This window comes from Stegastes partitus, unplaced genomic scaffold (genome assembly GCF_000690725.1).
Source record: "Stegastes partitus isolate 25-593 unplaced genomic scaffold, Stegastes_partitus-1.0.2 Scaffold500, whole genome shotgun sequence".
NCBI classification, from domain to species: domain Eukaryota; kingdom Metazoa; phylum Chordata; class Actinopteri; family Pomacentridae; genus Stegastes; species Stegastes partitus.
This window is the reverse complement of record NW_007578231.1, coordinates 222,052-235,939: the sequence shown is the minus strand read 5'-3', so window position 1 is coordinate 235,939 and position 13,888 is coordinate 222,052. Positions and strand designations below refer to the sequence as shown.

The 13,888-nt window shown below is 44.1% G+C and overlaps 1 protein-coding gene across 1 annotated transcript in view; it reads right to left on the bottom strand.

Annotated features, from left to right (window-relative positions):
- Positions 1-12,563, bottom strand: part of tenm1 (teneurin transmembrane protein 1) — a 188,147-nt gene extending 175,584 nt beyond the window's left edge. The window contains exons 1-2 of the mRNA XM_008287438.1: positions 12,347-12,563; positions 8,178-8,501 (exon numbers count right to left, since the gene is read on the bottom strand). Coding sequence (XP_008285660.1) covers positions 8,178-8,501; positions 12,347-12,563 — 541 coding nt within the window. The remainder of the gene's footprint in view (positions 1-8,177; positions 8,502-12,346) is intronic.
- Between the last annotated feature and the right edge of the window lie 1,325 nt (positions 12,564-13,888).

Here is a 13,888-nt window from a genome sequence, read left to right as displayed (position 1 = left end):
AGAGGTCTGCATGGCTAACTGTGTGATGAGACTGCTATTAAAGAGAGAGGAGAACCACACACAACCGCACCGGCGCTACAATAAGGCACCTGGCGGATTCATGGCACCTCTTCAGCCTCTCCTGGATAGCTGAACGGGGGCGGTTCGATAAAAACGGTTTCTGGCTCCAGCGGACGTGTTTATAGCGTTTCCTCTGGCCAAACGCAGCGCCAGGGTTAAGTTGATCATCTCTCACTCTGGTAAAATAGCCAGGGGAGTCCATGTACCACTAGATCAACTCTACAACTTAAAGACCCTAAACGTTACAGCTCAGATGATCGATATGGCACTGAGCAATGTTCTTTACGAGCTAATAGACAAATCCATTCCTGCAAAACCCCTTGGGCCCTGGGAAGGCAAGAAGGGAGTTAGAGTACGCGGCTGTTTGCCTGATGTGGCCACTTAGACTGGCGCTTGTACGCACATACAAACACACCAGGGAGGTGAGGGGAGACAGTAGGATGCAGCTTGTGCGTCTGTTGCGTGCCCACATGTGTGTGGTTGCACCGGCACATCTGCAGATGTCTCTATTTCTGAGGGTATTGTAGCTTCCTGAATCCTCTGAGGTTATCGCGGCTGCAGAGCTGCCAAAAGGAGATTTGTGTCTTCCAACATCAGAAGGAGAAAAAAAAACACATAAAATCCATTTCATTCTCATTGCTTTAAATGCTCTTATCTGACACTCCTGGATAAGAGAGCTTACATGAAACATTTGTTATTCCCTCACTATCTAATTAAAAGTCCAGATTGCCTAATAAAAGTCAGAATTGCATCATAAAGTTGAGAAATCCTCAAAATCTGAGATCCAGCTCTGCGTAACACCTGTTGCTATTTCACCAGGTTCCACTAACACCTAGAGTCGGTACATGGCTTTAGCATGTACCAAAATGACCGCTGGCGAAAAGGAAACACAGAACAAAACTTGTTTCTAATGATCCCTCTCAAATATCCTGTGCAATTTCTTTACTTTCCAGCGAGCCTCTCTGTCTTCTTCTCTTCTCGGCGCCCTCCCTTTGTCTTTCTCGCCGCCGTTCACTTGCTCATTAAACCGTATGGTCAGTTTTTTTATATCGCTCTCCCACCCTCTGCCTCCATGCCCTTGCTAACCTTCTGCAGTTCTTACTTGAACACAGCTTGGCCAAACTTGACTGAAAAACTTCTGGCACATCATTATAAAAATAATGGACCATGTTTATAAAGGATATGAGGGGCCCTCGATGACATTGCGCAGTCCCCTAGGCCCTCGTACAACCCGGTTTATAGCCGCATGTAACATTTATGTGTAAGGTAACATTCATGCTTGTCTTATTCCAAGGCAAGGACAACAGCCACACTGTGGAAAAAAAAATATTTTAAATGACTTTATTTGAAGGTCTAATAGCAGCAATCTATTCTGGGGCAATAGGCCTCATTTAGTGTTTCTAAGGAGAGCGTTGGCAGCGCAGCAGTAAATGTAGCCGGACAATGCTGCATTGAAAACTTGCGACTTAGTTTTCTGTCTTTTTGATTAGTTCATTTACGGTTCTGCCTTTTTTCATCGTTACAAATACGTGACAAATGAATTCCATAACTTCCCACAGCTTTTTTGTGATGTCTTCAAATCGCTCGCTTGTCTGGCCAACAACTAAACTCCCAAATGTTTTCAATTTGCAAAGACATAAATTAGTCAAAGACCGCACATTGTGATATTTAACAAGCAAAAAAACTAGTAAAACTGTTGGCAGGTTTACCATCCGTCTTGGACATTTGCACAGTTGAAAAAATGCATATCATACACATGAACAAAGGAATTAATACTTGGAAGAGATTTTGTTTGAGAAATGAGCGCGCTCAAATCGTATTCAAGAGCCACAAGCTGTCAAGTGTAAATAAATTCACGCCTGATGAAAATGAACAGGGAAGGGAATTGCGTTTCTGTTCAAATTGTCTTAATTCTGGCATTGGATCACATGATCGAAGGGTTTTAATATTCAGTCATTTAGTGATCCTATACAAGGCTGCTGAGTGGAGAATTGGGGAAAATATCAAATACTAAATGTCGATTTTCATTTATTTATTTATTTAATGCTGTTTTATGTCGTTGCGGTCTGTCATTGTGTGTTTGCTAACTCCCCGTGTCACTGTCCGGTCAGATGTGGCCGAACCCGTCGCGATGCATAAGAATGACATCCATACGGAAACCATGTTTTTCAGTCCCCGCTGCTTTCATGAGGCTTGATTGCTAACTCGGGGACTGTAAATGTTTGAGGCAATTTGAAAAACCATTTTCTTCAAACCATTATCTGCAGTGTACGGAGGAAATGGAACACTCAAACCTTTCTAGTGTATTAATTTAGCACTGTGATCGGACTGTTATAAGGGAGTTGTCAAGTTTTTAAAAAATAATGGACGTCCCGCGGCCAATCAGGATCAAGTGCTTGCTCAGGCCACGGTAATTACACAGATATTTGCATTTTAGCACAGAAAGTTATCTAGTATAATGAGTGATAGAGCCTTTCACTGAACCGCTGTTTGCAGTTGCCTTAGAACCCTTTCCTGCTCCGAGGACGATGTATGAAGAGTGCAGCGATGTAAAACCAGGAGGCTGTCTGATACATGCCAATGTGTCAATCCGAGGAGTGGAGGGGAAAAAAAGATAAGGCGGAAGAAGAGAGAGAGAAAAGTAAAACTGATTAAACTAATCACAAAGTGGTCAATTAATTAGCATCTCATTATAGGACAGTGTTGTAACCCAGATAATATAGCTAATGTGGCTTTTTATTATTCCACACTGCAGTAATTCAAAGAGTGACATCAAATCTCTCTGATCTCTCTTCTCCCTTTTTCTCTCGGCATTTATTGCAGCACTCCCACTCCTCGGTGACTGGGCAACAGCGACAATGACCAACACCTCTAAAGCTCACTTATTAACCCGAGCGTGTTTACATAATCCATACACAAACAGTAGTGTAATAACTGACAGGTACAGCGGCTTCCTGAAGCCTTGTCATCACACGCTGCAGGGACGCAACACACGAGTGTCGGTTAAGAAGCACGTTTTAACACCATCTAAATCAATTTAAAAGTCCTTCTTTTGCTTGTGCACAAATTAACCAACTAAGCTGTCGAGTTGCTTCCTTACTGCACTCTTTATGCCTCCTAGTTACAGCCCCAAAGGCAGTCTTTATCGTCTACACTTCAGACAGGTGAGCTGTCACATACGCTGTAGATTCACACTTTATAAGCTGCCGTCAAACCATTTGTTGCGCGGCAGCGTGCCTCATGTTGACTTGCGAGCTCCCTCATAGCCGTTTTAATTTCACAGTGAAACATCAGAAATCTTTTTGCTTTTAAACATTATATAACGTCTCTTCCCTCAATAACTTCAAGTGGTATCTATTCACGCAGGTAGTTTGTGTTCCTTTGTCCAGGTTTTGTTTCGTCGCCAACCACACAGAGTCGCACGCTGGTGGTTGAAAGTTGGTAACCCTGGTAACAGACGGGCAAGAGAGTGGTACCTATATTCTCATTTAACTCTCTGCATGGAAGCTATTGTGTTCGTTCTATTCTCTTAATATTCCGCAATAAAACAGCTTGTGTATGAATTCACCTTTTGCACTGTAAATTATGGTATAGGTATAACAATAGCATAGAAAAGAAATCATGTAGTCCATACAAATACAACTCTCAGTACAAATTTTCAAGGCAAAAAGTAAACTATGAAATGAATGTATTACAGCATCACCTCTTTAAAAGTTAAAAAAATGAACTTGGGGATGAAGCCTTCAAGTAATAAAAATGACATTACTGGTATTTAAAACAATATTATGCCAAAAAAACAACTATTTTTTTCTTAAGTGGCATTTCTACCGCAGCGTCCCACCGCCTAATATGAAAAAAGTATAAAATAATAAATAGCCGAGGCGTAATAAATATGTGAAAAAATATTAACATTACAAAAAAAAACAGTGGAATGTAACCTTCAAGTATTTAAAACAAACAACATCGTGTTAGAAAAGTCACTCATGCAGTTTTTCCTGTGAAATGTTTCATGTGAGGTTTTTTTTTTTGTTGTTGTTGTATTTTATGAGCCTCTGAAAAGCTTCAGATATAGTTGGTTTTGTGTGTGTTGGTCTGCTGTGCGCCCGTCTCTCCGTCTCAACATCCTCCTCATGTTGAGTATAAGGAAAACCACAGAGGCTGCTGCACACAGTGTGCTAACACACACACACACACACACACGCAGTTCACAAACAGTGACATTAACATTTCAGGATGTGAACATTGTGACAACTCGCTTTTAATATAAAGGAACTACTGAAACTCTCCCAGCTTGGATTCTGTGTACAGATCCGGATGTCCGACTTTAAGCTGCTTTTGAGGGGGTTTGCTTCGATCCTTCCAAATGTGACACTTTTGATGCCGTTGCAGAGAAATCACAATCTCCAATAGGCTAACTATGACAGCTGCGGTGCTCCTGGTAGCGCAGGAAGTAAGCATCATAGACACTGGGCGATAAATAGATTGTCTGTTGTACGGGTGACCGACACTTCACCAACAGCATTAAGGAAGTTGTTTTAATAGAACGTTGAGTAGTTTCACTTTAATGCATCACATGCAAACCACCGTGAAAAGATGCAAACCAACATGCAAATGTCAGCTTCATGACCAAACTTAACGTCTGCTTCCTCTCTGACTCATCAGCCTCTTACATCTTGATAATGGAGACCCTTCTCCTGAGTCTTCTGTGCAGGTCTCCCAAGGCATGCTAGTCTGAGGGACCCTGTTCGAACCTATAGATCTCTGCTGATGGAGGCTGTGCTAACTGCAAGATGGAATTAGGGTCTAGAAACGTCACAACATATAAGCAGGTTGACAGACTTTATGTCAGGATCTCTGTCTGGTGATGTCCAGTTCAAGCAAGTCACTATGAAGCTCCACTGGGTGCAGCAGCCTCACCCTTGCTATCTTGTAGGCGCTTCTGCTTTCTTTATTTTACATGCATGAAGATAAAATAGCTATTTTATCCTTTTTTAATACGCATGTGTGTCTTTTGTTGTTGTGTTAACATTAAAATGATGAGCTGTGTAACTTCATAAACAAGCTAAAGTGGTTAAATCCAAAGTATGGTAAATATATCATGAATAAAACTTTTATTTTACTGGCCTTTATCAAAAATAGACAATTCAAAATGATTAATAAATACCATTTACGTCAACTGAACTAACAAATTTTCAGTGTCGTAGCCATTTCAGCTACATCCCAAAGCCCTTAGCTAGCATCACATTGTCTGAATTTTTTGTACCACATCAGTTGTCATTACATTCCTACTAAAGTATACAACCAAACTACCCTGCTCTTTTGGTCAGGGCTTGTTTAAAATGGTTTAGTGGGCTTAGTGTGGCCGTGTTCTCAAAGTCCACAGTCAGAAGTCTGACCTCACGCCTGTCCACACCTTTTTGGGGAGCTCAGGCCTCAGCATCACTATTGACCCCACTGATGCTCTTTTGGCTGAATGGGAGCAACCCTGCAGCCCAGTTTTAAACTCTCATGGACAGCTTTCTCTCTCACAGAAGAATATTCTAATTTTAGAGTGACACATATAGTAAAGGCAAGGGGGTGTCCACAAACTTTTGACCATAAAACTCTCATCTTTATATGTGTGTGTGTGTGAAAATGTCTGTCAGCGGTAAACTCTTGCTGAACTGCACTTTGTCTTTCTACTGCCAATCTCCTCTGTTCTTACGGTGCTCTGTCGTCAATTCAGGGTGTTGATGTTTCCCTCAGTTTGTCAGCGGGTCTGACTGCTGCTCGAGACTGCCTGCAGCCTTCCTCTGGGGAGGTGTCACAGTTGGACATGCACCTCCCCACCACCGCGCGCACACAAACACGCTTACACATGAAAGAGAATAAAGACAGACATGTGTACAAATGTGGCTTCGCACACACACAACACACACACACAGAGGCTGAAACTCTTTCTCCATTACTCTTTCTTAATCTGTCGCGCCCTCCTTCTATTTTTCCTCACAGTCGTATCCACACCTATACACACAAACACACACATAGGGACTAAATTGACTTGTCAGCTTCAATCAGACCAGGAACAAAAGGATTCCTGCCAGTTTGAAGCTGACATCATTAATGGGTTTGGGAGGGGGCGAGCTCTGAAGACAAAGGGAGTGCAAGGTCGGGCCGACTTAAAATGCACTTTCATTTTGGCAGGGACGTTAGCTTTTTGATTTCAGCTCCTTTATGCCAACATCTTTTTGCGAGTGGCTCTAACTTTCATTATCGCGGGGAACAGAGGGGCGTGTGAGACTTTGTTGTGCTGATGGAGAGAAATGTGACATCCATAATGCATTTCCTATTAGAGGATGCCACGCATGGACACACCTGGCCATGTGTCAGAGAGAGATGGACAGGAAGAGGATGAGAATAAATGGGCTGCTGCTGGTGGAGAAGGAAGGGGGAAAAAAAAAAAAAAGGTTGCCAAGTAAAGGATACCAATGCAGCAGAAAAACACAGTGAGAGTGAGTGAAAGGAAGAGCGTGTTCTTGAGTGTGTGTCAAAGTTTAGAGAGCCATAGGACATACAGTACATCACCATGTGACATATGAAATCCACACATAAACCAGCTTTCCTGGAGCATTGTAGCAGCAAAGCCAAACGCTTTGAACATTTAAATCCTCCCCTCTCACTTCTGCAACTTCATCCATCCTCGTTCTCTTCTGTTTCCTCGGGTGCATTCCCCATCTGCCTTCTCCCCTTCTTTTTTTTTGCAGCTTTAATTCTGACCCTGGATAAAGATGGAGTCCCTCATCTCAAATGGTAATAACTTTGGTCCATATGCACACAGCCATCACAAATTGATTACTGTGTAATGCTGCAAGCACTCCCACTCCCTCTCACTCCCACTCTCTCCTACACTGACTCTCTCTCTCTCTCTCTCGCTGCCTCCATCGTGTGATTTTCAATGAGGCCGACTCCATGTCCAGACCGCCTGTCATTAAACAGCACCCCTGGGTTCTTCCCCAAACATAAACAAGCACATCCTAAACCCGTTTCTTGCATGATCCCCGTCTTCCTCCGTCTCCGTCTTCTCGCTCCCCCGCCATCTTTGTCTAACTCGCACTCGAAACCAGCTTCTCCTTCACCTGTTTTACCCTCAACCACTCATTCCCTTTTATTCTCATTCTAATTATACCATTACATTACCATTTCTATTCTCTCATTAGCATTTTTTGCTCTCCCTGTCTCTTATTCTTCCCCGTCTCTAATTCTCTCACCCCCTCCCGGTCGCTTTCTCTATCATCCTTCCTTTTCTCAGCCACTGAATACGTTCCACCTTTTTTGCGGCACATAAACAGACAGTGCCCTTGGGGATGGGTTGGAGAGCTCTGTCTTTGTTTGTGTGCACCTCTAACTAACTCTCCATCTGCGGGGAGCCCAGCCAAGCCCAGCAGTGCAAGACAGATAGCTGGCACCATCCCAGACTCTTCTCTAGTTGGCCCCATATCTTCACCCCCGCCTCTCAACTTTTCCTTCCTACCAGGCTATAGTCTTCCCACAGAGTCAGTTGTCAGCTGCCCTCAGGCAGCCACTGTAGAAGGGCGACCCCCACAATTCCTTCTCCTCAAATGCCTTAAACCAAAATCTGCACCAGCTTCCGATGGATATTCAATCCTCTCTCCGAGTCGTCGGCTGTGCATGTTCGTCACTGGACTTTACTCGAGCTCCATCCCCAGTCAACCCCGGGTTCACCTCCGGTACGAGCTGACTTCAGAGACCAAATAACCAATAGCACATTTTCTGTATTTAGTCACATCAAAGAGCCTTCAAAGAAAGAGGAACTTAAGTATTAGCATTACTTCAAAAACTGAGAGTTTCAATCACGTAATTGCCCAAGGCTGTAACTTAAAGCTTGAAAAGAGTTATAATGTTGTATGTTGTTTTTCTTTGCGTTCGTTGGAGAGAAATTTCTTCTTATTACATTGCAGCTATAAGGATGTAAGACTGTCAAGAAGTAGCCTAACTTCAGCACAAGATGCATGCTAGTTACATGCACAAACATATACCATCAAAGGTGTGCTACTAAGCCCATCTCTATTATACATAGATGTATCCAAGACTGAGAAGAGTTTGTTTTTCCCACTCACCATTGTCAGGCTCAGACTTCCGGTCGTGCTCGGTGTCGGTGAGAGAGAGGGCGGAGTTGGCACGGCTCGTGAGGCAGGAGCTCTGCTCGGACTTGAGGCCGCGCATCCACATGTGCTGCAGGCCGTGAGCAGGCGAGGGGTCCACCTCCGGCTCCGTGTCCACGTCCGAACCCACGCCGAGGGAGTAGCCGCGGCCGTGGACGTGAGCAGCCGGTCCGGAGCACAGCGCCTCCTCCTCCTCCTCCTGGTGCTGCTGCTGCTGCTGCTGTTGGTGGATGTGGTAGTCTGGGCTCCTAATCTGCCCAGCCTTACAGAAGTCTAAATCTAGAAGAGGGAGGTGGAGGGGGGAGATACATGCAGATTGAGATCACGTAGACACAGAGCTGTAAAGCCTCTAATACCGGCATGTGTGTTTTTATTTGCTTCAGCAACTAAGCTGACCAAGTGTTTGTTAGAGGCAGGCATTTACAAGCCAAACACTGAGCACCTCCCAAATTATGTCAAGAGACAGGCTGTTATTTGAGCAAGCATTTATTAAAAGTTTTTCAGCACAAGTCCAAATCAAAATGCCACCTCCAATTTTTCTTAACCATTTGCAGTGAAGCTATATCCTGTTCAAGCTGCCTGATGTGTGTTATTGAGCTTGAGATGTATTGAACTGCTGCTCAAACAGAGCACTGATCTCATCTATATTCTCCTTGGTGGGGTGAAGAGATCAGATAAAGATCAAACCTTATTAATATTGACTCAGACTGAGGGAAAAATTGAGCCTCATATGCTTTCAGGTATTAGAACGCCCTCCAATCCCAAGCATCAACCTGTTATCTGAGAACATCAGATATACTGTGTTAGTCCTCTGGTTACACTTCAATTCAATTCAATTCAATTGAGCTCTACCTTTTTTTCCTGTAGAGGCAGTTGAGTAAATTTTCTTCCTCGCCACCAGAGTTTTCTGTTTAGAATGTATAAGTGGAAGTGATGGAACTGATGTAATTTTAAAGAAATAAAGGCATAAATTGAAATCTATACAGATAGTAGCCTGGTACCGTGCAGGCTCCGGAGAAGAAAAGACTTCCCCTCCTTCTCACTTAGTGCAGTTAATATGTGTGTTAGGTCAGGTCCTCTGAACACGAACCGCAGTGTTTCAATAAAAGCCACAGTCCTGTTGACCACTCCATTGACCAGCGATGTGTCCTGCTGTGCCTGTTTGATGGGGTCAAGACCAACTGTGGCTCACATACTGTTCTGCTGGAATTAAACCGGCCTAAGATTGGTCACCACTACACACTACTGCTTAGCTCAAATTGGCTGCAAGAGGGCAATTCAGGAGCAAATAGGCTATTTCCCAGTAGCAACAAACATGGATTGACTGCAAACTGAAAATGTCGTCTAACCCCTTTGTTTTGAAACACATTTATAATACAACGGGAGATTTTAGGAGGTGATTAGAGGGAAAATCATTTTTTGAATAACTTTCCATTTCCTGCTATTATAGTCGGCCGCTCCTGGCTCACTTCAGCAAAAAAGTAAAATAAAATAAAAAATATGGCTATTTGTATATATTACACTGCTTTCTACACGGAGAAGGAAAAATATTGAATTTGCTAAAACAGCCTGAGTCGTAATTTCACTGTGTTGCAGTCTAAATGTAATGTAAAGAAAAGTGAAATGATCTGTCTTAAAAAGGCCCCAAACTGCAGTTTTGTGCTTGTGACTATTTCTAAATTAATGTATTTATTAAATATTTAAGGTGGGTAGGATGGATTTGGGGAGGAGAGGGGGTGCCAGCTCCTTTTTTGCTCTCCAGGGTGGCCCCTCTTAGACTGTGTATGCAGATGTCAGCCATCGGTTTCCTGAACAGCGGTTTTGAAGCTCAGTGTGGCCATCTTGGCAACACCTGACTCCTTCTAACTGCCAGCTAATTCAAAAAATGAGCAACGAAGTGGAGCTGAGGCGGGACATGCTATAAACTGTACCCACAAAATGGCCACACCCTTTATGATGCATCACTTTTGGAGCCTTAATACAATGTAAATTTAAAAATTCAGCCCCTGTAAAGTTGTCATGAGCTAGAAAATTGCCAAAACTGTTTCTGTAACAGCATTCAAACGTGTATATTTCTGATGTAAAACTGCACGTTTTAACACAGGGGTCTATAGGGATTGACTCGCTTACGGAGACAGCCTCATGTGGACATTTAAGGAACTGCCGTTTTTGGCATTTCAGCATCGGGTCCATTTTTATCCAACTAAAGTCTCTGTTAATTGTGTCTTCTGCTGTGTGGCTGCCAGAATCCAGATGTGAGAAACTCTGAGTTGCTAAAAACTCATCTGAGACACCTTTAATTGTTGTTTTGCACTCTTAGCACTAATCTTTGCGAGCTTAATGAATTCAGGGGATGTAGGCTGCCCTACTGTGTGATTGGTGGAGCTTGCTGGGACCCAACACAGCCTGAGAGGAAGAGCTGCAGGCACTGTTCTGTACTGAAAAACTTTTTTAAGAAATGCAATTGAGTTTGGTTTGTTTTCACTGAACTTGAACATCAGTAAATGACTGTACTGTTTTTTTATTATCATTATTTACCCAATTTCACCAAAAGATGTTATTTGCAAGTACATATATATATATATAAATTACGTGAGTTGTTTGTTTAAAGATCTTTCTTAAAAGATCCACACAGGTTGCTGTTTCTACATACTGCTGCGATGCATTTCTGGCTTTGTACACAACACTTGGAAAAGCATGAACTCATTAATTTGAGCTAATTAATAGGCAAACAAAAAGTAATTATTTTTGGTCAGCTCTCTTGTGAGCTGTGAAATAATCATGGAGCGGGGGGATCTCGCTGTCTATCAGCCCATCTATCAACAGTATCTCTGTAACGTAAACAGGATTAACGGAGACCGGTGCGATGCAGAGAAGAGCAAAGAGGTGACGTGGGATTAAATGGAGAGCGAGAGGGGATTTTGTAATATTAGGGCAAATAAGCAGCTGGAAGACGAGATGGAAGGAGCGGAAGGGAGGAGAGGGCAAGATGAGGCGGTTTAAAAGATGAAGGAAAATATGAAGAACATGGGTGGGGAATTACAGGAGAAGCGAATTGGCTGATCTTTGTCAGGAACACCGTAATCCATTAAAAATGTCACTGGAGGCAATGTCCCCCCTTAACAGTTGGTTACTTAGGTAGGGTATACTATATATAACTCTGATGCCCAAAGATGAACAGATGTGCTTCGCAGAACCGGCTGCCATTGACATTTCAAAGGCTGCTCTGGGGGTCTTCTGCACCTTACCATATGACACTGATGGCGGGGGATGTTGTTTGTTGTGGAAACAGAACGGCTGAGCAACTGCCGAAAAAAAGGCGTGTGCTCTTTGACACCGCCGCGTCGCGGAAGATATCGAAGCTACATCAACGTGATTAATGGTCATTGATGGGTCGCCGTACGGAGGAGAGCGCGGCAAAATCCATAGCAGGTGGCATTCAAACCATGAAGTCCCCGGAGCGGCCAGCTTGTCAGGAGTTGTAACTGTTATGAATGGCTAATGTTACTTGTTAGCATGGTGGGTAGGTCTTGCAGAGTAGCAGGAGGTTGGAGTGGTGGGAAGAGTGCCTATTGATCACGATGAACCCTGCACAGCGGCATGCTCCTGATGAGGTGCGGCTTCTCTCTTAACACCACACATGACCTGCATAAAGGCCATCCATCACAGCACGAGCTGGCCCATTTCTCCTCCTGTCACCGGCAGAGAAGAATTTTTGCGGTGTGTATGTGTCACCGTGTATATGTGTGTGTGTGTATGTGCGCCTCTGTCCACCCGTGTCTGTATCTGTGAGTGTGTGTGTAATGAAGGGTGGTGTTCCACCCCAGGTGAGGCCAGAGAGGTTTGGGGTTGACCTAGTTTAGCTGTGGGAGAGAAATATCACCTCTGTGGAGAAGCGGTAATTGGCTGCCTCCGACTGTCCTTCTGGCTCATTGTGGACTGTAATAGGTAATTCACACAGGTCCTTTTAAAGACCTCAGTGTGAGGGTTGTGCGCATACGTCTATATGTGTGTCTTTTTGGTGCCAGAATCTATTGGAGTCCACATAATGTCTGCGCAACTGTATTTCTTTTATTTATTTTTTTTTTATGGAGCAATGTCCACCATTAGGCATGACCTGTTACCTGGTTGGGGTTGGCTGTAGTTGCTCTGTCTTTCCCGGTGTGACCCGAGGGTGAGGCGTAGCTCGTGTGTGTAGTCAGGCAGGGTTTCGCGTGAGGTGTAGGAGCGGTGATGGGTGCGTCCGTCCTCGCTCTCGTCAGACGAGCTGGTGTAGGACATCTCCATTTCATGGCGCCCCTTAGACAACGGCTGGTAGGGTTTACTGTCCATCTCCTCCATGGCTCGTAGGGCTCCACTTAGTCACGCAGCACAGCCACAGCACAGAGCACAGAGTCTGGAGGCAGAGGAGGTGAGGAAGATGAAGGGGGAACAGGGAGGGGGATATACAGTGAGGAGGGAGGGAGGGAGGGAGGGAAGGACAGCAGGGGAGGAAGGAAGAAAGATGGGCCAGCGGATGAAAATGAAAGGAAGCAGGGGATTGAGAAGACAGGGTAGAGGAGAAAAATAGAACAAGAAGTCTGTTATTGAACACAGTGGAACAATATTGCAACATCTGCTCATTCCAATTATAGCGGACATTCATAAACAGCATTTGGCTTCTTTCATATTTCACTCCAAAGGTTAGTTCCAAATCAATACGCTCAGAAGGGACCGCGATGCTAGCCGTTACGTCCAGATGTGTTTGAAGAGAAATTGGCCAGATTCGAGCGCAGCTTAGTGTTCTGCCACTTGTGGTTACTGTTTTCTCGAGCTACTGTAAAGGCTTTATCTCCCCCTCGCAGACGAGCATTGACAAGTTACGGATAAATCAACAAATTTGTAGCTGAGCCCCGTGTCTGTCACTCTCATTAAACGCTGTGACTCACCAGATTCTGAAGTAATGATGAAACACTATGAGACAACAGTCTTTACAGTGTCATTGCCCTCCCAAGCGGAGTAATGATAAATCAGCTCTTTTAGCTCTATTCAGCTCAAATTCTCTTGCTCCTCTCTCAGCCACATCGAAATCTACTTCTGATAACGTCCGGCGCCTTATACTTATACCGCCATAACTAATGATTGATTGGGACAACGATTAGAGCACAGAAGAAGTGATTAGAAAATACTTCATTCATATTAGTTCTCTTTCACCGTGCCCTGCTCGAGGCCTTTCCAGCCTATTTCCTGCAGTTATAAAGCTTCTAAATGGAGCTTGAGAGGGTCATTGCTCATAGAGACAAAGTGCTATGGTATTGACCTCTTCAGGGAGTCCTGTAGTCCATATATCAAAGCCATTAGAGCGTGCCTGCTCAATACCTCAGAGATCTGCAGCACAGGGTGATCACCACTAGTCTGATACAAGTTTACAGCTGACCTTTCTACCACTGCAGTAATGCTTTTATTCCACCTGAAAGACTCCTTCGCCCTGGCCTTGCGCTCACCCTCCTCATTCCCCCCACCCGCATGTGCACGCAGACCCACACGGACCGCCCACTGACCCCTGACAGCAAACAGTCAAAAAAAAAAAAAAAAGAAGAAGAAGAAATAGGCCAAGTCTCTCGCACATTCATCCCACACACACCCTCACCCCCTGCAGGTATTATCATAGCGCAGATGATCTGTAA